Source organism: Geotrypetes seraphini, chromosome 1 (genome assembly GCF_902459505.1).
Source record: "Geotrypetes seraphini chromosome 1, aGeoSer1.1, whole genome shotgun sequence".
In the NCBI taxonomy this organism is placed as follows: Eukaryota; Metazoa; Chordata; class Amphibia; order Gymnophiona; family Dermophiidae; genus Geotrypetes; species Geotrypetes seraphini.
In genome coordinates this window covers 274,343,967-274,370,294 of record NC_047084.1, presented here as the reverse complement: position 1 = coordinate 274,370,294, position 26,328 = coordinate 274,343,967, and the positions used below count along the sequence as shown (strand labels likewise).

The window sequence follows — 26,328 nt, the reverse complement described above, 5'->3', positions numbered from 1 at the left end:
TCTATAAATTACAATATTATTATTAAGACTTAGCCAAAAGGAAAGATTTATAAACTATAAAGAGTTTTACCTCATGCAAAATTGTCATTTCTTTAATAAGACATTAACTGCAAAGGGTTTGAGTTTGAGACCACTGCATTACATCAACCTTTGAAGATGTCAAGAAAATTGGTTAGGCAAGATCTCCCATGGTTGAACCCATGCTGACTCTGTCCCATTTAATTATGTTTGTCTATGTGTTCCACGATTTTACATTTTATAATTGTTTACACTATGTTGTCCAGCAGGCTCTGCTTGATTGGCTGACACTGCTGCCTGGATGTCCTGCCATCCTGAAACTAAATATGTCCAAGACTAAGCTGCTCCTCTTTCCTCCTAAACCCTCTGCTCCTGCTTTCTCCATCTCTGTAAATAGTACTATCATTGTTCCAAATCTCCTCTGCTCACAACCTTAGAGTGGTCTTTGATTCTGACCTCTCATTTTCTACGTATATCCAACAAGCTGGCATCTTTGGGGGAATCAAATCCATAGAATATCACATACAAAAGAACCTGTAATTCTTTCTTTAACATACAGTGCAAGGCCCCTCTCCAATTTAATCTACTCTATCCTTGCGTTATAATTTGTACCTAGGTAACCCAGTGTCCCATTGAGTGTCCTCCTTCCTCCAGGTATCTGAGATGCCTATTATATCTACCTCATCATACTCTAACTCTCCTAATTTATTTTTTTAGGCTTCTAACATTTGTATACAGACACTTCAAACTGTGTTTTTTCCTTCAGGCTGCTGAAAATATGACAGGGATAATTTGAGTCATTTACTCAGCCTTCCTCTTAAACACTGCTGGATTTCTTTCCCCATTTTTGAAATCTCTCTACTGGGATTCCCTAAATATTCTGCTTCAATAATATCTTTCCAGGATACTCCACACCAAACCATCCACTCCTGGGCGAATGTTGGATAGCTGCTCTATCACCTTTTTAAATGTAGCACCAGCAGCCTATTTCCATTTCAGTTAAGGTGGAGTTCATCCTTTCAAAATAAGCTCATCCTTTCCCAGAAGGTTGCCCAGTTCCTAACAAATCTAAATCCTTCATCCCTGCACAAGAACCAGTACAGGGCTTGAACCCACAACCTTAGAATGCCGAGGCTGTAGCTCTAACCACTAGGCTACTCCTTTCAATCTATTTTTTTTCTCTTCTATGATAACATACATCTTATGTGGGGTCATGGAAAGTGCAGAAGAAGCCATCTGGGTTTTAGAAAGCTATGTCTAGCAAAATACCCCCCTTCTATCAATCATTGCCCTCCAAATAAGGAGGCCCAATTTGAGTTTTGTTATGTTTTAATTGTTTAATTGGTTTTTAACAGCATATCAGTTTTCAGCGCTGACTGAACCAATTTTTTAAAATAAAATTAGGCATCTAGGTTGGCCAGGTGCACCTCCTAACTGTAGGCACCTTTTATAGAATCAGGGTCAAAATGTACAGCAATTCTGGGAGAGTCCTACCATGTCTTCCTGCTCTGATTCTTCAAGCTGGTCATCTCTAGGTGGCTCCCTGTCTCCATAAAAACACAGCAGATCCAAAAGACGGTTTGATGTTTTCAGGGATACTGTAGTTCCTGCATAAAAATGTGAAATAGAAAACAATCAATAACCCATCATTTTCATGACACCTAAGAAGAGGAGATTCCTCATAATTTAACATCAATTAGAAGGAAAACAAAAAACACCATTACAACCTTCTAATTAACCTGATTAAGCATCATTACAACCCAGTGGCGTATCTAGGGTATGTGGCACCCAGGGCCCATCATTTTTTCACACCTCCCCCCCCATGTAAAAAAATATTTTTTGTAATAACCATGAAACGGAATAAATGGTCAGAATAGAAACAGGCAGTGAAAATTTTCTTTTATTGAACCTCATATATATAACCATTATTCCAAACATAACATAAATTATGTCTGAATTGTCATGACATCAGAAGTACATATGGAGTAGTTGCAGGTATTCCAAACATAACATAAATTATGTCTGAATTGTCATGACATCAGAAGTACATATGGAGTAGTTGCAGGTGATGCTTGGGACAGTTCTGATTGTGTTAGTTCGGTTTTATGTGTTTTTTGAATAGAAGGTTTTTTATTTCTTTTTTGAAGGTTTTGTAGTCTGTGGTCGAGGTCAACAGGTTGTAGAGTTGGGGGGGTCGAGTGTTGCAGCTCGAATGGCTAGGAAGTTGTCGAACAGTTTTTTTCTTTTGACGTTTTTGGTTGGAGGGTGTGTGAATGGTGCGTGAGTTCTCCTATGTCTGGTTGAGGTGGATTGAATTATTTAGCTGAAGAAATTAGTTACCCCCCCCACCCATTCCACACACATTAATTCTCTCATTTTTGTTCCCATTATAAAAAACACTTATAAGTTCCCAGAAAAAAATACATTAAAATTAGAAGTGAAAACAAAGGCCCATACAGATGAGAACATAACATAAGAATAGCCTAACTGGGTCAGACCAATGGTCCATCATGACCAGTATCCCATGCTCATGGTAACCAATCCAGGTCACTAGTACCTGGTCAAAACCCAAAGAGTAGCAACATTCCATGCTATCGATCTAGGGCAAGCAGACACTTCCCCCATGTCTTAATAACAGACTTTGGACTTTTCCTCCAGGAATTTGTCCAAACTTTTCTTAAAACCAGCAACGCTACCTGCTTTTACCATAACTTCTGGCCACTTCATTTTTAAGCTTAGATCTTTCCTTCCAAACAGAGACCTTGCTAGATATCAAATACAGAAAGAACAAGGTAACTTCACAAGGACTTAGCTGTGCAGGAAATGTGAATCTCCTCTTACACCCACCATATAGTGCAAAAATGTGCAAAGGTCTGTTTTTTTCTTTCGATCACTACATAGCCTAATGCTATACAAGCAGTGCTGTTACAAACATATTCTGAAGGTCAATGCTAAGGTTAACAAAGTTTCCTTCCTTGGACCACAGGAAGATACTGACAAACCACTGGAAGAGACCCCAAAACAACTACCCAGGAACAACACCCAAAGTCCCACTCAATGTGTGAACCAGCTGAGTGGAGTGGACTAACTGGGGGGGTGGAAATGGGCCCGGAGTTTGCTCAGCAGAATTTCCCAGACCACCTCTTCCTCTCAACACATTGACACGCTGCCACCACCACTAGGAACACCTCACCGGGTAGGCCAGCAATGCTTATAAACTTTATAAAACACATTATTATATTTTCTTATAAAGCACATATTTTAACTGAACTCTCCGACATCCTCAGCCTTGCCATTCACAAAAATAGAAGGAAGAAAAGTTCCCGTTTCCTGCTGTCTCATGTCCCCGGCCTATACAATATTTTTCTTCTGCAGACCCTTCAAAAGTCTGACCAAATCACTTGCATTATAAAGTACTGAGGAAGCCATCTCTCCCCAATCCCAGGTCCTAAAGTCTAAGATAGTAGTGCAAACTAGTGCTGCCAGATTCAGGAAAAAAAAAATAAAAAATTTCAATTCGATTCGGCCTATTGAATTGGTTTTTCGATTCAATTTTCCTACCCTATTGGGTGTTTTTTTTCCAAACATCCTGGTGGGTTTATTTTATAGCTTTTTCACCGCCTTTTGGCTTCTCATAACCACACTGGCGCTGTGGTGTAAATAAAATAAAGAAACAAAAAGGACTTTTCCTCTCTGTTAAATCCTAGCTCACGTTTGCGGTCTAACACCAGCTCTGGCAGGATTCACATTTCAAATCTGACATATTGTAATCACAAAACAGAAAATAATAATTAGTTTTTCTACCTTTTGTTGTCTGGTTATTTTTCAAATCTTGTTGGTCCAAGGCTCTGGTTGTTTTCTGATAACTTGCTTGCCAGGGTCTCCTTTCTTCTTTCTCCGTGCTAACCATCCATCTGCCATCTCTGTCCTCCCCTTCCGTTTCCCTTCCCTCCCCCAGATGTCTGGCATCTTTCCTTGTTTCGTCTCCCTCCACAGATCCACCTTTTCTTAACTACCCTTTCATCCAGCATCTCTCCCTCCTTCCCCACCACCCCAGGGTCCACCATCTCTCCTTTTCTTTTCCCAACTACCCTCCTATCCAGTATCTCTATCCCCCCCTCCACACCATCTCTTGTGTCCAACTTCTCTCCCTTGCTGTTCCTTCTCTCCCTAAAAACCATGGTCCATCATCTCTCTCCCTCTCCTCTATTTTCAGACCCATTATTTCTTCCCACCCAAAGTCCGGCATATGCGCGTCTCTTTGAACCCTCCCCCTTCCCTCAGTGTACTTCTACACCAGGGCCCCCCTCCCTGAAGGCCTGCCCCCCCCTTAAAGGTCTGCATCCCACCCCTGAAGGCCTGTCCCCCCCTTGAAGGCCTGCCTGTCTGTCCCCCTTGAAGGCCTGCCTGCCTGTCCCCCTGGCCTGCCTGCCTTCCTGTCCCCCCCCTTGAAGGCCTGACTGCCTGTCCTCCCCCCTTGAAGGCCTGCCTGCCTGCCTCTCCCCCCTTTGAAGGCCTGCCTGCCTGTCCCCCCCCTTGAAGGCCTGCCTGCCTGTCCCCCCTTGAAGGCCTGCCTGCCTGTCCCCCCCTTGAAGGCCTGCCTGCCTGTCCCCCCCCCTTGAAGGCCTGCCTTCCTGTCCCCCCCTTGAAGGCCTGACTGCCTGTCCTCACCCCTTGAAGGCCTGCCTGCCTGCCTCTCCCCCCTTTGAAGGCCTGCCTGCCTGTCCTCCCCCTTGAAGGCCTGCCTGCCTGTCCCCCCCCTTGAAGGCCTGCCTGCCTGTCCCCCCCCCTTGAAGGCCTGCCTGCCTGTCCCCCCCCTTGAAGGCCTGCCTGCCTGTCCCCCCCCTTGAAGGCCTGCCTGCCTGTCCCCCCCCCTTTAAGGCCTGCCTGCCTGTCCCCCCCTTGAAGGCCTGCCTGCCTGCCTGTCCCCCCCTTGAAGGCCTGCCTGCCTGCCTGTCCCCCCCTTGAAGGCCTGCCTGCCTGTCCCCCCCTTGAAGGCCTGCCTGCCTGTCCCACTGGCCTGCCTGCCTGTCCCCCCCCTTGAAGACCAGCCCGCCTGTCCCCCTGGCCTGCCCGCCCGGCCCACCCCGAAGGACCGCTCGCCTCCCTGACCTCCCCGCACCACCTACGTTATTGAAGCAGCCCGCAGGATTGCGACGCCAGCGATCCCTGCGCTGCTTCCTCCACCGCGGTCCCGCCCCCTCCTCTGACGTCAGAGGAGGGGCGGGACCGCAGCAGCGGAAGCAGCGCAGGGATCGCTGGCATCGCGATCCCGCTGCGGGCTGCTTCTCCACCTCAAGGGGGGGCCGTGGGGAAAATCCGGACGTCGGGGGGGGGGGGGGACTGGACGCAAGGCCGGGAGCACCCCCTCAGGGCTTGCACCCGGGGCGGACCGCCCCCCCCCTCCCCTCTATTGGTACGCCACTGTTATATCCTTCTGATTAATCAAAACAAATGCATTTCTGATTCTTTACTTGGGAGATGTGATAAGTAGCATTCAAGAATCAATACAAGCCCTTAAAATGTATAAATGACCGATTCATTAAATTAAGAAAAAAAAGTGTGTAAATGGAAGATTTATGATGAGCAGAAAAAATGTCAAAAAAAGCACGTTTGCACTCATTAAATCTTAAGAGATGAAAACATTCAAATTGAGTATTTGAGCCATCTAAATTTCAAATTACCGTATATGCTTGAAAATAAGTCAATCCGAGTGTAAGACAAGGTACCCTTTTTCCCCCCAAAAAGGAGGAAAAGAGGTTGATTAGAAAATAAGAGGGGGGAGGGGTAATATTCTTCATGTGCCCTGCCTCCCCCTCTCTCCACTGCCAGGCTCTACACCCAGCCCCCTCCCTCCATGCCCTGCCAAGCTCTCCGCCCTGTCCGTCCTCACTCCCTGCCACGCTCTGCACCCAGCCCCCTCCGTCCATGCCCTACCAGGCTCTCCACCCTGTCCCCACATCCCTGCCCTGTTCCGTTCCCCCTCTCTGCCGATGTCTGCAGAGCCTGCCGTATGACTTGGTGGTCTAGTGGTAGGCCATGACAGGAGGGATCCCTCCTATCTCCTGTCCCAGCCGACTAACAATTTTTTTTACCTCCCTCCCGCATACCTGTTTTGGCTTTTTGAATCCCTGGTGGTCCCGGTGGTGTATCGGGCAGGAGTGAGCTTTCCGTGCTCCTAACTCGCGCTGAGCCATTCAGGGAACAGCTCAGGGCCGGGCTGGAGCACAAAACGCTTGCTCCTGCCCAGTACACTGCTGGGCCATAAGAAATCAAGCAGCAACTCAGGGAGGGAGGGGCTCAGCACAGGGCAGGAGCACTGAAAGCTTGCCCCTGTCTGATACACCGCTGGATCACCAGGAATTCAAAAAGCCGAAAAAGGCTTGGGAGCAGACAGGAGGGATGTAAAAAAAAAAAATACTTGAGTCGGCTGGGTCAGGAGATGGGAGGGATCCCTCTTGTCCTGGCCTACCAGGTCATACAGCAGGCTGGCAGAGGCCTGCAACAAGTCCAGCAACTAAGAGAGTGAATAGAATGCTAGGTACAATCAAGAAGGGTATTACAACCAGAACGAAAGAAGTTATCCTGCTATTGTATCGGGCGATGGTGCGTCCGCATCTAGAGTACTGCATCCAATATTGGTCGCTGTTCCTGAAGAAGGATATGGCGTTACTCGAGAGGGTTCAGAGGAGAGCAACAAGTCTGATAAAAGGGATGGAAACCTTACATACGCTGAGAGATTGGAGAAACTGGGTCTCTTTTCCCTGGAGAAGAGGAGACTTAGAGGGGATATGATAGAGACTTACAAGATCATGAAAGGCATAGAGAGAGTAGAGAGGGACAGATTCTTCAAACTTTCAAAAAATAAAAGAATAAGAGGGTATTCGGAAAAGTTGAAGTGGGACAGATTCAAAACAAATGCTAGGAAGTTCTTCTTTACCCAACGTGTTGTGGACACCTGGAATGCGCTTCCAGAGGGCGTAATAGGGCAGAGTACGGTACTGGGGATTAAGAAAGAATTGGACAATTTCCTGCTGGAAAAGGGGATAGAGGGGTATAGATAGAGGATTACTGCACAGTTTGACAGCCGCGTGAGGGGACTGCTGGGCACGATGGACCTCAGGTCTGACCCAGCGGAGGCATTGCTTATGTTCAAATGCAAGATAAGATCCACATTTTGGGCCCAAAAATCTTGTCTTATATTTGAGTATATATGGAATAAGCAAAAAACAAAAGGAATTGACCCCAAAATATCCACAAAGAAGAAAATCCAGAGAAAACCATTTTTAACAGAATCCAAATTTCAAGTTTTTATTAGTATTTGATGAATCGCTTATTCAAGTTGCTAAGCGATTTACAACTACATAAAATAGTGTTATATAATTTAAACAAAGTAACTTCAAACTTACAAATTTAAGACAGACACGAAACATGAGGGATAGAGGGGCAAATTACATGTTCTAGGTTTAAGAAAAAAGATAAAAACAAGGATAAAACAATAGGATGGGTAAAAGACTGAGCCAAAAATCTTCGTCTAAAATTAGATATTAAATGCGCATTTAAAAAGATAACTTTTAAGAAATTTTTTAAATTGGTTGTCTTTTTCCTCTCTAATATACTGGGGAAGTGAGTTCCACAGTTGGGGGGCCATTACTGAGAACATATCCTGTCTTCTAGTACCTATAATTTTCAATGAAGGGACCATTAGGAGATTTTGTGATGTCGAACGAAGGGACCGGGAAGTATTATGGGGGATGAGCATTCTGTCAATAAATTGAGGTTCTTTAAAGATTAAAGTTTTAAATACTAAAAGTAGTATTTTGAATGTAATGCGGTGACTAATCGGGAGCCAATGGCAGTTGATCAACAGAGGGGTGACATGATCATATTTTTTACAGTTGTGGATAAGTTTAACGGCCGTGTTTTGTATTATTTGGAGACGTCTTTTTTCCTTTCGTGTAATGTTGATTAGAAGAGAGTTACAATAATCGAGTCTGGCTATGATAAGAGAGTGAATTAATATATTAATAGATTTGGGCTTGAGAAATTTGGAGATAGAGCGTATCATACGTAGTTTGTAAAAGCATATTTTAACTGTATTACTAATATGGTCGTGAAACGAAAGTTTATCATCGATAACGCCTAAGATTTTTAGAGAAGACCCTAACTCTGAGGGGATATTGTTAAGGACAAATGGAGTACCCAGGAGGATATCTTTTTTCCAAGAGAAAAGCATCGATTTAGTTTATTGAATGTTTAAGGCTAGTTTGTTAGAGTTGAGCCAATTTTTTATGATCTCGAGTTTCTTATTGATTGCATTATTTCTTCTATGTTTTCTGGATTTAGCGGGTATAGAAGTTGTATATTGTCCGCGTAAGTATTTGTGGTAAAGCCTATTGATTTACAGATGCTCAATAATGGAGATAGGAAAATATTGAACAGTAAAAGGGAAAGAATGGAACCTTGGGGAATACCATAGGTTAAAGAATAGGCTTTGGAATTTTGTCTCATTGTATCTAACCGTAGATGAACGATTGGAGAGAAATGAAATGATTCCTATGGATTCTAGTCTTTCAAGTAGTAGACCATGATCAATTGTATCGAAAGCTGGGGTTAGGTCTAATGAAAAGAGAATTACGGATTTATGATGGTCTAGATTGTAGTGAATGTTCGTTATCAGTCCTAACATTGAATATTCTGTGTAGTGAAATTTCCGAAATCCCGTCTGATTCGGGTGGAGTACGTTTGTGGATTCAACAAAGTCGGAGAGCTGGTCAAATACCAGTCTTTCTGTTAGTTTGGCGAGAAATGGTATATTGGCAATGGGGCGATAGTTTGACACTTCATCCAAACTGATTTTATGGTCTTTTAGTATTGGGGTAATAATAGCAGTTTTCCAGGAAAGAGGGACCGTACTTGTAAGTAGACATTTTTGAACAAGAGAATGAATGAAAGGGCCAAAGCAAGAAAAGAATTTTTTGAGAAAGAACGGGGGGATAATTTCTGAACGAGATCCTTTAATATTAATTTTTTAAAAGAGGGATTCTATATCTTTTAAGGAAAGAATCTTGAAATTAGCACATTTGGCTATGGGTAAAAATTTAGTTTTGAGATTGTCCGTAGAATTTCCAGTTAAGGTAGGATTAAAAGTGTTTCGGATGTTACTAATTTTTTTACAGAAGTAATCTGCCAATTCTTGGGCCGTGAGTTGACTCTTTTGTCTATTGTTTTCTCTATGAGTAATAAGGATAATGGATTTTAGAATGGAATATAAAATGGAAGGATTTTTTGCTTTGGAAATTTTTTTGGAATAATAGTTGCTTTTGGCAAAGTTAATTTTCTTTTTATAGAGGGAAGCCTGTTCTTTATAGAGTTGTAGGTTTATATAAGATTTGGTGTGTCGCCATTTTCTTTCCAGTGATCGCAATTGTTTTTTAAGGAGAGAAAGTTCGTCAGTGTACCTAGGGTTGGATAGTTTACGGGGGGAAATTGTTTTGGAAATTAGTGGTACTTTGTTATCTAGAAGAGATTGTAGAATTGCGTTCCAAATTACAAGTTGTTCTTCAAGTGAATCAGAGTTGGGGATTGGGACAAGCTGATTAAATGAAGGGAGGATATTGGGTAATTCTAATTTCGAGTAGTCCCGGAATGAGACCTTTTTATGTTCTGGAGGTGTTTGTAATGATGTACGTTTTTGTGAATAGAGGTTGAGTGATATGAAATAGTGATCAGACCAGGGCACAGGTGAAATGTACGGGTCCGAATGAGTTAGGAATTGGGATTTGGGTGTAAGAATCATATCCAAAGTGTGGTTAGCAGAGTGTGTTGGATTCTGAATTATTGTTTGCAGATTTAATGTCTTAATATGAGTAAGAATATCTTTGGTGATTGAGTTGGTTGGATCATCGAAGTGGATATTGAAATCTCCTAGAATCAGAGGGTAAGATGTAGCAGAGCAGAAATCAAAGATTAAGTTTTGAAGCAGAGTTAGATTATTTTGCCCTATGGGGGGGTGGACATAAATTAAGAGAAGGTCAATTTTAGGGTTGAGATTAAGTGAAGATATTTGATAGCAGCATTTCCAGTAGAAAGGTCACAGGCATTAATTAAATTATTGTGGAAAATGATAGCTAAACCACCGCCTTTGCGGTTATGGCGGCGATTCCATTGATAGGCATAATTTGGTGGACAACAGAAGGAAAGGTAAGCTTCATCACCGTCAGTAAGCCGGTTTCGGTGATGCAGAGAATATGTAAACCCTGTAAAAGGATGGCGTGTTTTATAAGATGATATTTACCTTTAATGGATCTGGCATTAATGAAACCTAATTTTAAGCATGTGTTATGTAGAGTCTGGTTCTTGTGGGAAGAGGAAGCGGTATCTACTGGTGTGTGATTCGAAGACTTCGGTGAAGTTGGGATTTCCAAAATTGTAGGTAAACGAGTACTAGTGGTTCTATGGCTCAATGGTCAGTGGCCCCAATGGACTGGGATATTAGTATAATGTGAGGACATGATAGGGTCTTTTAAAGGCACTAGTGTAACAATTCAATAGGCCGAACACTAAAATATAAATGAAGAGAAAAGTCCAATGTGATACTGGAGTCATGTGAACCGTGGAGGCCATGTGACCTAGGAGGACCATCATGAGCCGAGCCGGTGCCGAGGGTAGATGGGTCACCCTTCGGCACAAACGGATAATGGCTTCCTGACGAGGCTGAGGCAAGAAGGAGCGGAGAAGAACCATGTCCAGGACCGCTCCGATAAACTCGAGAGACTGGGACGGGCAGAGGTGAGACTTGGGAAAGTTCACCTCGAAACCGAGACTCTGAAGGAGCAAGATGGTCTGACTTGTTGCTTGCAGGACTTCGTTGCGAGAAGACACTTTGATTAACCAGTCGTCGAGGTAGGGAAACACCTGCAGGCCACGGAGGCGCAGGGCCATAGCCACCACAACCAGACATTTCGTGAAAACCCTCAGAGTGGCCGCCAGGCCGAAGGGAAGAACACGATACTGGAGATGGAGATCCCCCACCCGGAATCTCAAATACCGGCGAGAGGCCGGGTGTATCGGAATGTGCGTGTATGCCTCCTTGAGATCCAGTGAGTACAGCCAGTCCCCCTCGTCCAAGAGGGGATACAACGTGGGAAGGGTGAGCATTCTGAATCGTTCCCGGACCAGAAACTTGTTCAGAGCGCGGAGGTCCAGGATCGGACGCAGATCCCCTGTCTTCTTGGGTACCAGAAAGTACCGGGAATAAAATCCAGAGTTCCACTGTTCCGTGGGAACCTCCTCGACTGCCCAAAGGCGAAGAAGGGCCTGAGCTTCCTGCAGAAGGAGAGGAAGCTGAGACTGAGCAGAAGGAAACTCTCTTGGAGGCAGGTCCGGGGGTATGTGACTAAAGTGGAGGGAGTACCCCTCCCGGATGATAGACAGTACCCAACTGTCGGTGGTAAGACAGGGGTCCCAATTGCTTCTTGTACATTTAAAAGAAGCTGTATTAAATGAAATAAAAAGGTGTTTAGATCAGTTTTTGTTGGACTATTTTTGGTCCTTCATCCCAGTTACACCATGCAAATAAAACTAATTTTTAATCCATTACAGCACCTGATTGTAGGAGTTGATCAAACATGTCAACAGCACTCTTGACTCTCTTGAGTTGTATGAGTTCCTCAAGGGCAGCCTCACACACTCCTTCTATTTGAGGCTGCAAAGTCTCAGGCATCAAGCACTGAAAGGAAAAATGGGACCCACGTTAAACTCCTCCTTTAAGAAATCATATATGCTCCAAATCTTGTTACAATCATGGAAAATAAGGATTGATACTTGCAGTGGGCATTTGCTAGTGTGCATCTGATTCATTAGTGCAAGCAGACAAATGTTCACAAAATCTAGGAGCCAGCCCAAAACCTTACTTCTCCCTCCTCATCCTTCCAACACTGTCCCCAGTAAAGGGGGGAAATCCCCTTCCAGATCAGGAATAGCTCTCTTAAAAACTGGCTTACTAAGGGTTCTATTCCTATTTTGCGAAATGTGGGCAAAGAAACTTTAGTAAATCGGTTTCCTACAGTGCCTCTGCGAATCACTGGCAAAAAAGCCAGTAGTCTCCCTTTCCAAAGCATGTTGTCAGCTGTATAAACAGCACCCTCTAGACAGGTGAAACAAAAAGGCAATTACCTCTGTTTCACATTGTCACTAAAACCTGGATCTCCACTAGTCTCTCGCTTGCTCAGTTCAACCCTCCCTCCTCAGCCTTCATCCACTCTCACTGCTACTTAATCTTAATTTCCTAGCACCGTGATTCAGGTTTCTATGCAATCAAGTCGTGCAGTACAAGAAGTTTGGAATGGTCTTGCAGTTTCAAGCTCCACAAGACTGAAAGCAGAAAAACTCCCAAACTACCAGACATGTGGTAGGCAAAGCGTGGGTGTACTCAGGTGTGGCGTGCCAAGTTTACACTTAAATTTGTGTCAGAAATTGATTTTATTTTCATTTTTATTTTAAAAATTACAGTATTTTTTTTTTTTGCTGGTTGCTTGAGAGTTTTGATTGCTTATGTTCTGTTTAAGAGAGTCTACTGTACTTTGTTCATCACAGCTATTGCTTTTTTGTCAGAAGATAATTTTATAATGGGCAGAGTTTAACCACCCCCCAAAAGAACAGTAAAAAATGTTTTTTTTTAAATCTAACCACAACTACTTACAGGTATAGAAGGTTCAGCATAATCAGTCTGAAAAAGGTGAGGAGATGTATTAAACACATATTTTGCTGCATTACATCCAGACTCCTTTGACAAGGAAAACAATTTCTGGGATAAAAACAAAATAAAATGGTTACTGAATTCACAAATGGACTTAACATATGAAACAAGAAGAAAAAAATGTTCAAGTAAAAATAACCAACCACCACCAGCAAAATACTCACAAACTCAGCAGTAGTTCTGGGAATAAGGTAAGGGTCATCCTGGAACATGTAATGTGAGGCTGTGGGATCCTGAAGGAAAAAAAATACACTGAAAAAGAAAGTATCGTTTCTCACAGATCAAGCATACAAATGGGTGACAATGTCCGATGGCACCAGAACAAATAGCTCTGCTTGAATTTAAAATTAAGACTAACATTTTGAACATGCATGACCTTTTCTGCAGCCAGCCATCTATCTACTCAGCACCACAGTTAGTTCCTTAGTTCAAGAAGGAATGCAACTCTTGGGAAGAAAGATCTTACAGGAAAATTGCAATGCTTTTTCCCCTCTACAAGCAAAACTGAGTCAGGCACACAAGTGGGTAACTCTCCAAGCTTACAGCTGCTTAGTTTTCTTACAACTTCACTACTGGTCAAAGAAAAATTTAAGAGTTGCCAACATTATATAAGACAGAATGGTCAATACAGCTCAACACAAAATACATTGTCAACTGGTTCAAGCAATAGAGCGACATGAAAATATGAAGCAAGGACTACATTTCTGCTTCACATACGAAATCCATGGCAGCTACTGTGGCTCTAAGGATTAACCTTACTGGTCAGAAGAGAGATTCTACTTAAAACAAAAAGACTTTTTGCCCAAGGATCCCTACAGAATTTGTTAGCGTTCCAGTTTCACTTTGGCACCTTCAGTTTATAACCTATATGTGGAACACCGAATGGCAATTTTTAACTGCACACCCTTACAAAAAAATGCCATCCTTTTGTGAAAATGCCGTATCATTAAAATATCATCAATGTATCAAGATACAGAACCCAATTTGAAGGAGTTCTGTATAGGACCAAAAGCATGGATTGAGATTCCGACATATATATGTCAGCAGGGAAATCTTTATAATTTTAAGAAATTATTGAACAGGTTTGTTTTGCAGGATGAAGTATGGGAACTGGTCGCTGGTACGTTTTGATCTGTGTTTAGTTCGTACTATATGTAAAGATGTTACAACTGTGTATGTTCTGCTGTGATATAAATAAACTGTAATAGCTAAACATGCTAATTTAAAATTCCAAATCTTATCTTTATTGAAAACTTCTATACTGATACTAATGACTGGGAAGTCAATTCAGAGCGGTTTTCATGGATTTTTGAGATTGTTTTCAAAAACAGATTCAGATGTTTCCACTGACTAAGTTTGCTATGTTCTAGTCATTAATACATGTTGTCCAATTTTATGGATAACCATTCTAGATTATATGTACCATTTTAGTTGTGTATACAATATTTATAAACATCCTAAATAATGCTAGCACACAATGAACTTTGATAGCAACAGTGTTCATTTCTTGGGTACTAAGATCATCTACAGAAAGGGCCTGTTCTTAACCGACTTGTGTAGGAAATCAACACTGCATAATTTGGTCACTTGTAGTTTGGAAAAAATGAAAATGTATCCCTAAAATTGATATGTCTTATTATAAGAGGGGAATTCAATAATTTATCTACCTGATTATGAAAGAAAGTAGCAACTGTGTTAATACAAGTCTGTGCATGTTGTGACGTGTCTTGTCTCAAGGTTACTCATTCAGTTTTAGCTCAGTGCAAGCCTAACATTCCAAGAGACAGGATGTCAGGAGAGTCCTTTTTTGAATTACATAAGAAACTGCTAGATTTAGAGCACCGTTCAGTGATAATATTTCTCACAAAAGAGGGACAAAACACCAAAGGAGATCCATGAAAGCATGACTGAAATTTATGGTAAGTCTGCCCCATCATCCTACAAAGTAAAATTTTGGAGCAAGCAGTTTTAAGTGGGGTAGAGACACTGAAGATGACCCTCACACTGGATGGCCTGTGGAAGCAACTTTCACAGAAATGTGCAAAAAAATCAAGGATTTTGTCAGACAGATGAATTAAGGTTTCCCAAATAGCTGATGAAATAGCAGGCACAATTTGGAAAATAATTCATGAAATTTTGGACATGACCAAAGTTAGTGCATGATGGGTTCCAACAATGCCAATGCCATGTCAGAAGGCCACAAAGCAACAGTGCTGTCAGGAGAACTTGGAGATGCTCCGTGAAGACCAAGTGATTTTTTTTTCATTCTTTGGTGATTGGAGATGAGACTTGGGTCTATTACAGAGATCCTGAATCCAAAATGAAGTCAATGCAATGGAAGCATAAGTCATCCCCCACCCCAAAAAAGCTCAAGACAAAAAAATCTGGAGGCAAAGTATGGCAACTGTCTTCTGGGATGGACTGCTGCTTCTGGAGTTCATGCCACACAAGACAATCATAACCAGGGAGAGTTACACCAACACAATAATCACTTTAAGGGAGTCAATCACAACAATAAGAGGCTGCCATCCGAAAATGTGGGTTTCCACCCTACAGTCCTGACCTGGCTACCTCAGGTTATTTCCTGTTCTGAATTTTGAAGAAATCTCTCCATGGATAGCAGTTTTCAAGTGATGAAGATATCAAGAAAGCTGCGACGTCCTGGTTTGAAGGTCACACAGAAGAATTATCTTCAAATGAGTTAAAGTCACTGCAGGAAAAGTGGATGAAGTGTATGGAGCTATCACGGGATTATACTGAAAATAAAACAAACATTTTTTTTAAAACTCTCTTCTTTCCTACTAAGGTAGATAAATTATTGAACACCACTCATATAGATAGTTGATTTTATATAATTTTTATTTAAGAGTATTGAGCTAATTATTTATATGGCACCTGTAGACAAAGTTTTAGTTCATTATTTTTTTCACTAATTATTATTTACTTTCTTATTTGATCTAACAGTTTTATTTGCCCAACACAGGCCTGGTAAAGGGTAAAACAGTCATGTCAGATATTGGCTTTTAATTCTTCCACCTGCTGTAGTTACCTAATAAAATTCATTTACAGATCATTCCTGCCTGGTCTGCTATTTTACTTCCATCTTAGCATTTGCAGACTCATTGTCCTGTTCCTTTCTGAGTTAATCTAGTTTTGAATTTGTGGCCTGTTAAGTGTGTGAGAATACAAAGAATATATGCATTGCCATAATGGGACAGACCTGAGGTCCTTCAAGACCAGTATCTCATTTCTAGCCGTGGACAATCTAGGTCACAAGTACACATCAAGATCCCAGAAAAGTAAAACAGAGTTTAAGTTGCTTATCCTAGAAATTTTCCACATCACCCCCGGAACTCTTTTTAAAAATTGGCATTATATTCACCACCCTCCAATCTTCAGATACTACAGACGATTTTAATGATAGGTTACATAGAAACATGACGGCAGTTAACGGCCAAATGGCCAATCTAGTCTGCCCAGATCACTAAGAGCAGATCAGCAATTTCATATTTGAGTTCTTTCAGTATACTTGGTATACACTATGTTGAGGTGATTTATCACTCTAACTCACTAAGATTTTTCAGTTCCTCTGCTTTGTCACCCTTGAAAACATGGTGTAAATATATATTTTTTACGTCTTCTTCCAAAAAGACGTAAAGAAAAATTTCATTCAGTTTCTCCACTATGGCCTTGTCTTCCAAGTGCCCCTTTTGCTCTTTGATGATCTAATGGACCCACAGATTCCATCACATGTTTTCTGTTTAAGTTGTTCCTATGAGTTTTTTGCTTTGTGGCAAGTTTTTCTTCATATTTTTTTTTAGCCTTCTTTATCATTACTTTTAATATGATTTGCCAGTGCTTATGTTGCTTCTTATTTTCTTCATTCAGATCCTTTTTCCATTCTTTGAAGGATGTTATTTTGGCTCTAATATCCTTTTTCATGTCATCTTTTAACTATACTTGCTCATTTGCTCTTCTTTCCACCTTTGTTTATATGCAGAATACATCTGGTCTGGGCTTCCACGAATGTATTTTTAAACATCATCCATGCCTGATTTGAAGTCCTAACCTTTGCAGCCAATCCTTTTGGCTACTTTTTAACCATTTTCCTCATATTTTGGTCGCCCTTTTGAAAATTAAATACTGCTACAGTAGTTTTCTCTAGTGACTTCACTCCAGGTATCAGCTCAGATTTAATTATATGGAGGCAATCTCCCCCTATCTGCTGATCCAACCAGTGGAAAGATCTAGCACACCATTTGAATACGGTTGACGACAACATAAAATTCACCATGATGTGTCACCGTACTCAAATGGTGTTTTTGGACATTACCATTCGGGTTCATGAAGGAAGGATACATACCTCTTTATACCGCAAGCCGGTTACAGGTAACACTATTCTTCACTACGATAGCTTCCACCCTTTTAAACTTAGGTTTAACCTCCCTATAGCCCAATTTTTACGGGCCCGCAGAGTCTGTTCCTCATTGAATGAATATAAAATACAGGCAGATCTGTTAGCTGACAGATTTCGTAAAAGAGGTTATCCGGAGAAATCTATTCGCCAAGCGTATTTAAGAGCAAGATTCGCCCAGAGGGATCTGCTTTTGGGTGAGCCAGAGGAACCCGATGGGGGCACTAATGAGCCACTGACGTGTGTGCTCCCTTATTCTAAGGCTACTAAACTGGTGGTGGGTTACCTACGTCAACATTGTCACATAGTACAGCTTCATTCATCTTTGGGCGAGTTTCCTCGGATAGCATACTCAAGGGGAAAAACTTTAGGACAGAGATGTGACCCTTTAAAATATGGTAAGAGGGAAGAGAGGGTGAGAGGTTACCACAGTTCTTGTGGTAAATGTCAGTGGTGTTCCTCTACCATCATAGGTGATTCGTGGAGGGTTCCGGGCAGGTCATTGAGTCTACATTCAAACACGGTTACAGACTGCACATCGCAGGACGTGGTATATGCGATTGTATGCCCATGTGAGATGGTATATATAGGCAGGACGAATCGTAAGATCAAAATTAGACTTAATGAACATAAATCACGTATCATTAATAACATCACCCAAGCTCCTTTAGTTGCCCACTGGCATAGGTATGGTCATGGGGTTGATCAAATTAGATGGCGAGTGATTAAGAGGGTAATGGGGAGGGATGGTGGGAAAAACCTGCAGAGATTAAATGAGGCAGAACAGAGATTGATTTTCACCCTTGATACGGTAGAACCACGGGGTTTGAATGGAGAGATTGACTGGGTCACGTTGATTGGAGGATGAATGAACCAATGGGATTCCTGGGGGGAGTGGTTATGATAATATACGAATTTAAATGCGGGCCGAGGACGCCATCTTTCGTTGCGACAGGGAAGGTAAATTGGGAGGGGGTGTAGCGCTGTACACTAAGGAAAGCATCAAAACTACCAGAATTACAGATGTAAGATATACCGGGGAATCCCTTTGGGTGAACCTGGCCAGAGGGAATGAAAAATGCCTATACCTTGGTGTGATATACAGACCACCCAGGCAACAGGAAAACAAAGATATGGAATTAATTGAGGACATAGAGAACATCACACTACGCGGTGACACAGTAATGCTAGGAGACTTCAACATGCCCGACGCAGATTGGAACACACTCTCAGCGACTACAGGTAGCAGTAAAAGAATATTAACCTCCATAAAGGGCGCATGTCTCAAGCAAATGGTACTGGAACCCACCAGGGACCAGGCGATTCTAGACCTGGTACTCACCAACGGAGATAGCATCTTGGACGTCTCAGTAGGCGATACACTGGCCTCCAGCGACCATAATATGGTATGGCTCAACCTCAAGAAAGGTTTCTCTAAGTCAAGCACAGCAACAAGGGTTCTCAACTTTAAAGGCACAGACTTCAACCGCATGAGAGATTTTGTCCATTAGGAGCTATATAAACATACAAAATCTGGAAATTTAGAGGATATGTGGTTGTCTCTGAAGTCCATCCTACATGAAGCAACAAACCGATACATAGGAACAGTAAGTAAATGCAGGAGAACCAAAAAACCCCAATGATTCACTAAAGAAATTTCAGACCTAGTTAAAAAGAAAAAAGAAGCATTCATCACCTACAAACATTTAGGAAACCAGGGGGCGAAAGAAGACTATCTAGACAGAGCTAAAGCTGTTAAAAAGAAAGTCAGAGAGGCCAAACTCCGAATGGAGGAAGAACTAGCACGGAATATTAAGAAAGGGGATAAATCTTTCTTTAGCTATATTAGTGACAGGAAAAGAAACAAAGATGGTATAGAACGGCTGAAGCAATCGGATGGTAACTTTGCGGAATCAGACTCTGCCAAGGCAGAACTACTAAACGAATACTTCTGTTCAGTCTTCACCTGCAAATCGCCGGGAGCTGGTCCGCAATTTCAGACGGGAGATACCCAGAAAGACCCGTTTCAAGATTTCGAGTTTATGCCCAGTAACGTCTACAACGAACTATCGAAACTCAAAGTAAACAAAGCCATGGGACCGGACAACCTGCACCCCAGGGTGCTCAGGGAGCTAAGTGGAGTCCTGGCCAAACCATTATCTGAGCTTTTCAATCTCTCCCTACGCACAGGAAGAGTCCCCTTGGACTGGAAAACCGCCAACGTAATCCCACTCCACAAAAAGGGCTGCAGGACAGAGACGGCAAACTACAGACCAGTGAGTCTCACGTCTATAGTGTGTAAACTCATGGAAACACTGATCAAACGGAACCTTGACATAATCCTGGACGAAGAAAACTTACGTGACCCCCACCAACACGGATTCACCCAGGGTAGATCCTGCTAATCTAATCTCATTAGCTTTTTCGACTGGGTTACTAGACAACTGGATGCCGGTGGTCACTGGACGTGGTATATTTGGACTTCAGTAAAGCATTTGATAGCGTCCCACACAGAAGGCTATTGAACAAATTGAAATTGATAGGATTAGGAAGCACTCTAACTGCATGGGTTGGAGATTGGCTAAGCGGTAGACTTCAGAGGGTGGTGGTGAACGGTACCCCATCCAAGGCGTCGAGCGTGATCAGTGGGGTGCCGCAGAGCTCGGTCCTGGGCCCAATTCTATTCAATTTATTCATAAGAGATATGACACAAGGACTTAAAGGAAGGGTAGCACTATTCGCTGACGACGCCAAACTTTGCAACATAATAGGCAAAAGCTTATTACCTGATAATATGACACATGATCTACGGCTGCTGGAAGGATGGTCAACTACTTGGCAGCTAAGCTTCAATTCTAAAAAATGCAAGGTAATGCACCTGGGAAAGAAAAATCCGCGTAGAACTTATGTACTAAATGGTGAGACCTTAGTTGAGACCAAGGCAGAACGCGATCTAGGGGTGATTATTAGTGAGGACTTGAAGGCTGCCAATCAAGTGGAGAAGGCTTCCTCCAGTTATTAGTGAGGACTTGAAGGCTGCCAATCAAGTGGAGAAGGCTTCCTCCAGGGCAAGACAGATGATAGGTTGTATCCGTAGAGGATTTGTCAGCAGGAGACCTGAAGTCATGATGCCGTTATACAGATCCATGGTGAGGCCTCACTTGGAGTACTGTGTTCAGTTCTGGAGACCACACTACCGTAAGGACATACTGAGGATCGAGTCAGTTCAGCGAATGGCGACCAGGATGGTCCTGGGGCTCAAGGATCTCACGTACGAAGAAAGACTAAAAAAATTGCGGCTGTACTCACTTGAGGAAATAAGAGAACGGGGAGACATGATTGAAACGTACAAATACATCACGGGACATATCGAGTCGGAAGATAATATCTTCTGTCTCATGCGACCCTCGACAACCAGAGGGCATCAGCTGAAAATCAGAGGAGGGAAATTTCATAGCGACTCCAGAAAGTACTTTTTCACCGAGAGAGTGGTGGATCGTTGGAATGGACTCCCACTGCAGGTGATTGAGGCCAGCAGCGTGACAGATTTTAAGAAGAAATGGGATACTCATGTGGGATCTCTAAGGGAGTGAACTCTGGGGGAGGCTAATTGGAATGGGCAGACTTGGTGGGCTATAGCCCTTTTCTGCCGTCATTTTCTATGTTTCTATGTTTCTACGGCGACCTCGGTAAGCTTGAATTGAGATGGGGAAAGTTGGTTGTGGATTGATTTGTGTGTGGGGGGGAGGTAGTGCATTGAGAAAAGTCTCACTACAGCTTCCTTAAGTATTTCTGCTTTACTTTCACACAGGGAGACCCTTGAGACAGCACGGTTTGTGCGAAACATGTCGGGTCAGACTCCCAGGTTCAGCTGTGTGTAGAAGCTAAGTATAACACTTTTACACTAATTTATTTATATATAAAAAGGCAAAAAAGAAAAAAATCTTTGTATGAATACAGGAAATTTGACACAGCGTTTAATAATGAATTACCTATGATGAGGCACCACATAAATCTCCCGCTTTTTGAAATTGACATAGCGGTGGACTGGTGGGGCTGAGGTATTTCAGTTAAGATTTTCATATTGAAATATACCAACCTAGCTTATTCATTACAGAAATTTTTAATGCATCACAAGCCTAATCTGGCCTTAAAGGCACTTTGAGAAGCTTCATATGGAGAGAGGCAAAAATTGGTTGTGAAGACTGTTCCCAGTATGACTCCCTTTAGCTAGGAGGAAGAGAAAGGAGCTTTGAGGTGCACATGATGCTACCTGCTAAAATATTAACTCAGAAAACCAGTGCTGAGAGTTAACAGGTAGCACGCCTAAATTTACCATTTCTCTGTTAAAGGGAAAGAGAAAGACCAAGGGTCCAGCATGCTTTACTTATGTATTTTGGCACAAAGCAGTAAAAAAAAGGGCTGGTAATCCCATGAAAACAGGAGCACTAACCGGGTCATACTCCAAGCACACAGCATAGGCCAAAAATCAAGCTGGGGAACCACTTCAGCTTCACTTTTAGATGGGTACTAAACCTCCACAGTTAACATTCACTCACCTGGCACTTCCATGCCTGCCTACCTGCTTTCGAAACAGGCCAAATGCACTGTCTGACATGCCGAACTAATATAACTTAGCAGCAGTGTGACCTCCCTTTTTCTCCAGATATTAAAAAAAATAATAATAATAAGTAGAGGCTACGAGAGGACTCCATGATCTAATCTAATCTAATCTTCCATTTGTGAGTCGCACAAACCTATACAAGCTCAAGGCGACAGATCAAAGAGGAAGTGGGAAAGTAGTAGGGGACAGGGGCATGGAGAAGCAAGAGGAGGGACCTAGAAGTAGGGGGGTGCTATACAGATGCTGAAACAGTTAACTATCAAAGAGGTGGGTTTTCAGGTTTTTTCTGAATGTGGTGTAGTTTGTCTCTTTCCTGATTGCTTCTGGTAGGTCCTTCCAGGTTTTTACACCCAGATGTTAGCATAGAGTGGAAAATTCGCTTGTAGTGGAGATATTTTGTGAAGGCAGGTTTAGTTGGATTCTGTTAAGAATTATTTTTGATGTCAACCAAACAGTAGAAAATAATTGGATGAGAGGGGCTGCTGAGTTTCAGTATAGAATCTGGTGTAGGATACATGACGTTTTGAAAATTATTTGGGATGATATTGGGAGCCAGTGTAGTTGCCTGATGAAAGTTGTGATTGAGTCATATTTCTTTAATTAGTAGATTAGTTTAACGGCTGTGTTCTGGATGAGCTGCAGTTTGTGGATAAGAGTGGTGTTGATGCCAAGGTAGGCGGAGTTGCAATAGTCCAGTTGAGGTAACACCATCATCTGAATGATCAGAACAAAGTGATGTGGGTGGAAGTATGGTCTTGTGAGTCGCATAGTGTAGATGGTCTTTTTCCGAAGGTTAGAGATTTGAGGTTCCATTGTAAGAGTGTCGTCTAAGATGCAGCCTAGTACCTTGGTGGATTTTTCCATTGTGAAGAGTGATGCCTGATGAAAGAGTAAGGTTAGATATGACATTCTGTTGTGCGGTGCGGAAACCAATGGCTTTTGGTCTTGGTGGCGTTCAGTTTCAACTTGTTGTTCATTGCCCAGGTTTGGATTTTATCTATATTGTTTGAGATTTTTTCCAGCAATATTAGGATGGTTATTGGTTATGGAGATGAGGAGGAGGATGTCCATTTTGATGTGTCCCAGCGAGCTCATGAATAAATTGAATAGGATTGGGGATAATGGGGAGCTTTGTGGGACACCACAGAATGCTTTCCAAAGGTTGGAGTATGCTTCTTGCTTTTTGACCATGTATTCGCAATTTTGTAGGAAGTCGGCGAACCATTCAGTACAGTCCCTGTTATTCCAATTTCCGAGAGTTTGGTTAGGAGTAGTTGGTGGTCCACCGAGTCGAAGGCTGCAGAGATATCAAATTGGAGTAATATTGCCTGATGACCCGAGCTTAACAACTGTTTGATTTTAGTGATTAGAGTGATGAGGAGGTGCTCTTTTTTCGGAAGCCGTATTGGGACATATGAAGGCAGGAGTATTGCTCTATGTATGAGGCTAGCTCCTTGCTGACATGTGACTCAAGGATTTTAGTGAGGATCGGAATGCCAGCAATCGGTCTGTAAGATGTTATGGAGAGGTCTGCTTGGACTGTTTTCGGTATAGGGGTTAAGGCTATTTTACCCATTTCTTTGGGTAGGTGCCCTTGGTTCAGGGAACTATTTAGCAGGTTGGTGAGCCAGTTAATGATATGATGTGGAGCTGCTGAAAGAAGGTATGGAAGACAGTTGTCTAGGGGGCTGCTTCAAAAGGCTAGCTTTGATATTAGTTTATTGGTATCAGGGATGGAAAGGTTAGTGAATGAAATCCAGATTTGGTCTGCTTTTATGGGTCAGTGTATTCCATAGAGTTGTGTTGAGGAAGAAATCTGCTAGTTCTTGGGCTGAGATTTTATTAGAGTGGGTTGCAGATTCTTGGTTTTGGGGGGATGTCAGTTGTTGTACCAAGCGAAAACAGTTTTTTTGCTATCAGTTGTGTTGCTTCCTAGTTTACTAGCGTAGTAGTTTTTGGTTTTGGATATATTGTCTTTATATTTATTTATGATTACCAATCTGACTCGAAACCACAGACTAGGAAGAGGCTACATTGAAGACTTGATGTTTAAGAACATAAGAATAGCCTTACTGCGTCAGACCAATGGTCCATCAAGCCCAGTTGCCTGTTCTCACGGTGGCCAATCCAGGTCACTAGTACCTGGCCAAAACCCAAGGAGTAGCAATATTACATGCTACCGATCCAGGGCAAGCAGTGGCTTCCCCCATGTCTTTCTCAGTAACAGACTATGGACTTTTCCTCCAGGAACTTGTCCAAACCTTTCTTAAAACCAGCTACACTATCTGCTCTTACCACAACCTCTGGCAATGCGTTCCAGAGCTTAACTATTCTCCGAGTGAAAAAAAATTTCCTCCTATTGGTTTTAAAAGTATGTCCCTGTTTGTTTCTCTCCCCTTCTTTCTCTTCCAAAAACTTGAAATCAGCTGGCACTCAGAAGAAATACCTCTAGTTCCACTCCCAAGAGTAGAGGAGGACAGTGGCACTGCAGACACAAACCCTACACGTACTGGAGGGGGAGAGTGACAGTGGAGGGACTTGACAGCCCAAGGTTTGGCACCCCTGGGATCTATGCTCAAGCCTCCACCAATCCTATTTCTCTAGTCTGTCCAAGATGGTAGGGAAATCAGCTCCAAAGGACCGTCTCTGCAGCTGTCCACAGACTTGGTCCATGCTCCAATGGGAAATCTGAACCTAAACCACATATCTGCACCGTCTGTTGGAGCCAGAGAAAGACAGCTCAGAACTGCCTTCACTCACCTTATATGGGGCTGGTACTGCTTTCAGCTCTGTATTTCTTTGGCTCCATCTGGGAAGGGGGAGGGCAATAGCTCACTTGTCTAGACTGGTCTATGTCCTGGGAAAAAAAAAAAAAAAAAAAATCCCCCCACACAACTGGAACCTCAAGCCACAAAAATAATGTACAGATGAATAATCTTATTTATAAAAAATAAGTTGAAATGAAAATATAGGAATAAGACCTGAAAATTAATTTCTTATTCTTGCTTTTAGTCATATATAAGAAAGTCCTAGGAATTTAAATAACTAGTACAATGCCTTGTGAAAATCTTCATACCTTGTATATTTCTCACATTTTGCTGTCTAAAAATGCAAGTAGGAGTTTCAAGGTCCATGTTTCGACTAAAAGGTCTTCCTCATTGTCCTCACAGTCTTAAAAGCAATGAAATACATCTACAACTGTAGTCAACAAAGTCAAGACGGTCCATGTTTCGACCAAAAAGGTCTTTCTCGGGGGTCCCGATTATTTCTCTTTTGAGATTTTGTGGATAAGCGGCCTACGCTCAGTGTAGGTGAAATAATTCCCTCAAAACGTATGGCTTATAGAGTAAGCTTGAGGGAATTATTTCACCTTTGCTGGGCGTAGGTCGCTTATCTACAAAATCTCAGAAGAGACCAATCGGGACCACTGAGGCAGACCTTTGTGTTTGAAACATGGACCGTGTTAGGTCTTCTTCGTTGACTACAATTGTGGATGTATTTCGTTGCTTTTCAGACTGTGAACATTTCTCTCTTAATATCAATAAAACCAACATCAGCAACATCAGACTCCACAGTTTGTTTTGGATATAAAACTTCCAAAACATTTCAGAAATGCCAAACAAAATGTTAACTGAATATTAAAAAAGGTACTCACTCTATTCACTGTAGATGCAAGTGCCTGAAGAACTGCAAGTTTATCCCTGTATTTAAAGAAATATGGGTCATTTTTTTCAGCATTTTCGTTATTAGGAGTGCTGGACAAAACTTATATTACACATGCAAGAACCATATTCCACTTGGCTCATTATTTCTCTTATACCTCTTTCCTCTTCCTCATAATTGCCATTTTAAAAAATAAGTGGCCTTTTTACTAAAGCTTAGTGCATGCTAAATGCTAAGAAGCCCAATGTATACCTAAGGACTTCTTAGCATTTAGCACGTGCTAATTCCATTAGTGCGTGCTAAGCATTAGTAAAGGGTCTGCCTGTAAAGTGGCTCTCCCACTCCATACCCCAGTTTAACACAATTGCTTATATGCCTCATCAGGAGTCCAAAGCAAGGTACAGTAGAATCCTGATTAACTGGTACTCAACCAACCAGCACAAAAAAAAAAAAAAATCATCATTCCCTGCACTGACCCTTCCAACACGGCAGAGGAAAGGTCCTGTCAGAGCTGGCCGCAAGCAGCTTATTTACAGTGCTGCCTCTTTTGACCAGCTGCTACTGCTGCTTCGGGAGAGTCACAGGTAAGAGATACCAGACTTAGTAAAAATCAAAATAGGTGGCCCAGTGCTAGATTGGTTTAACTCTTTCTAGACTAACAGAACCTATTTCCAAAGCTGGGAATCTTTATGTGGTGTCCCTCAAGGTTCTCCACTATCCCTTATCCTGTTCAATCTATTCATGAGTTCCCTTGGAGACATCAATTTCATAAGTGAAGAACAGCTGTTCACTTACGCATACATCTTCCTACTTATACAGTTGAATCCAGCTTCCTCGAATGTCTCATAA

General features: G+C 42.3%; 1 protein-coding gene across 3 annotated transcripts in view; it reads right to left on the bottom strand.

Moving 5' to 3' along the window:
• Positions 1-26,328, bottom strand: part of PTCD3 (pentatricopeptide repeat domain 3) — a 137,751-nt gene that overhangs the window by 98,020 nt on the left and 13,403 nt on the right. For 2 of the 3 annotated variants that reach the window (XM_033951891.1, XM_033951883.1), the window contains exons 4-8: positions 25,472-25,517; positions 12,943-13,011; positions 12,722-12,826; positions 11,626-11,749; positions 1,513-1,625 (exon numbers count right to left, since the gene is read on the bottom strand). In XM_033951891.1, coding sequence (XP_033807782.1) covers positions 1,513-1,625; positions 11,626-11,749; positions 12,722-12,826; positions 12,943-13,011; positions 25,472-25,517 — 457 coding nt within the window. Of the gene's footprint in view, positions 1-1,512; positions 1,626-11,625; positions 11,750-12,721; positions 12,827-12,942; positions 13,012-24,576; positions 24,674-25,471; positions 25,518-26,328 lie in introns of all 3 variants that reach the window. The other variant, XM_033951902.1, reaches the window with a different exon arrangement.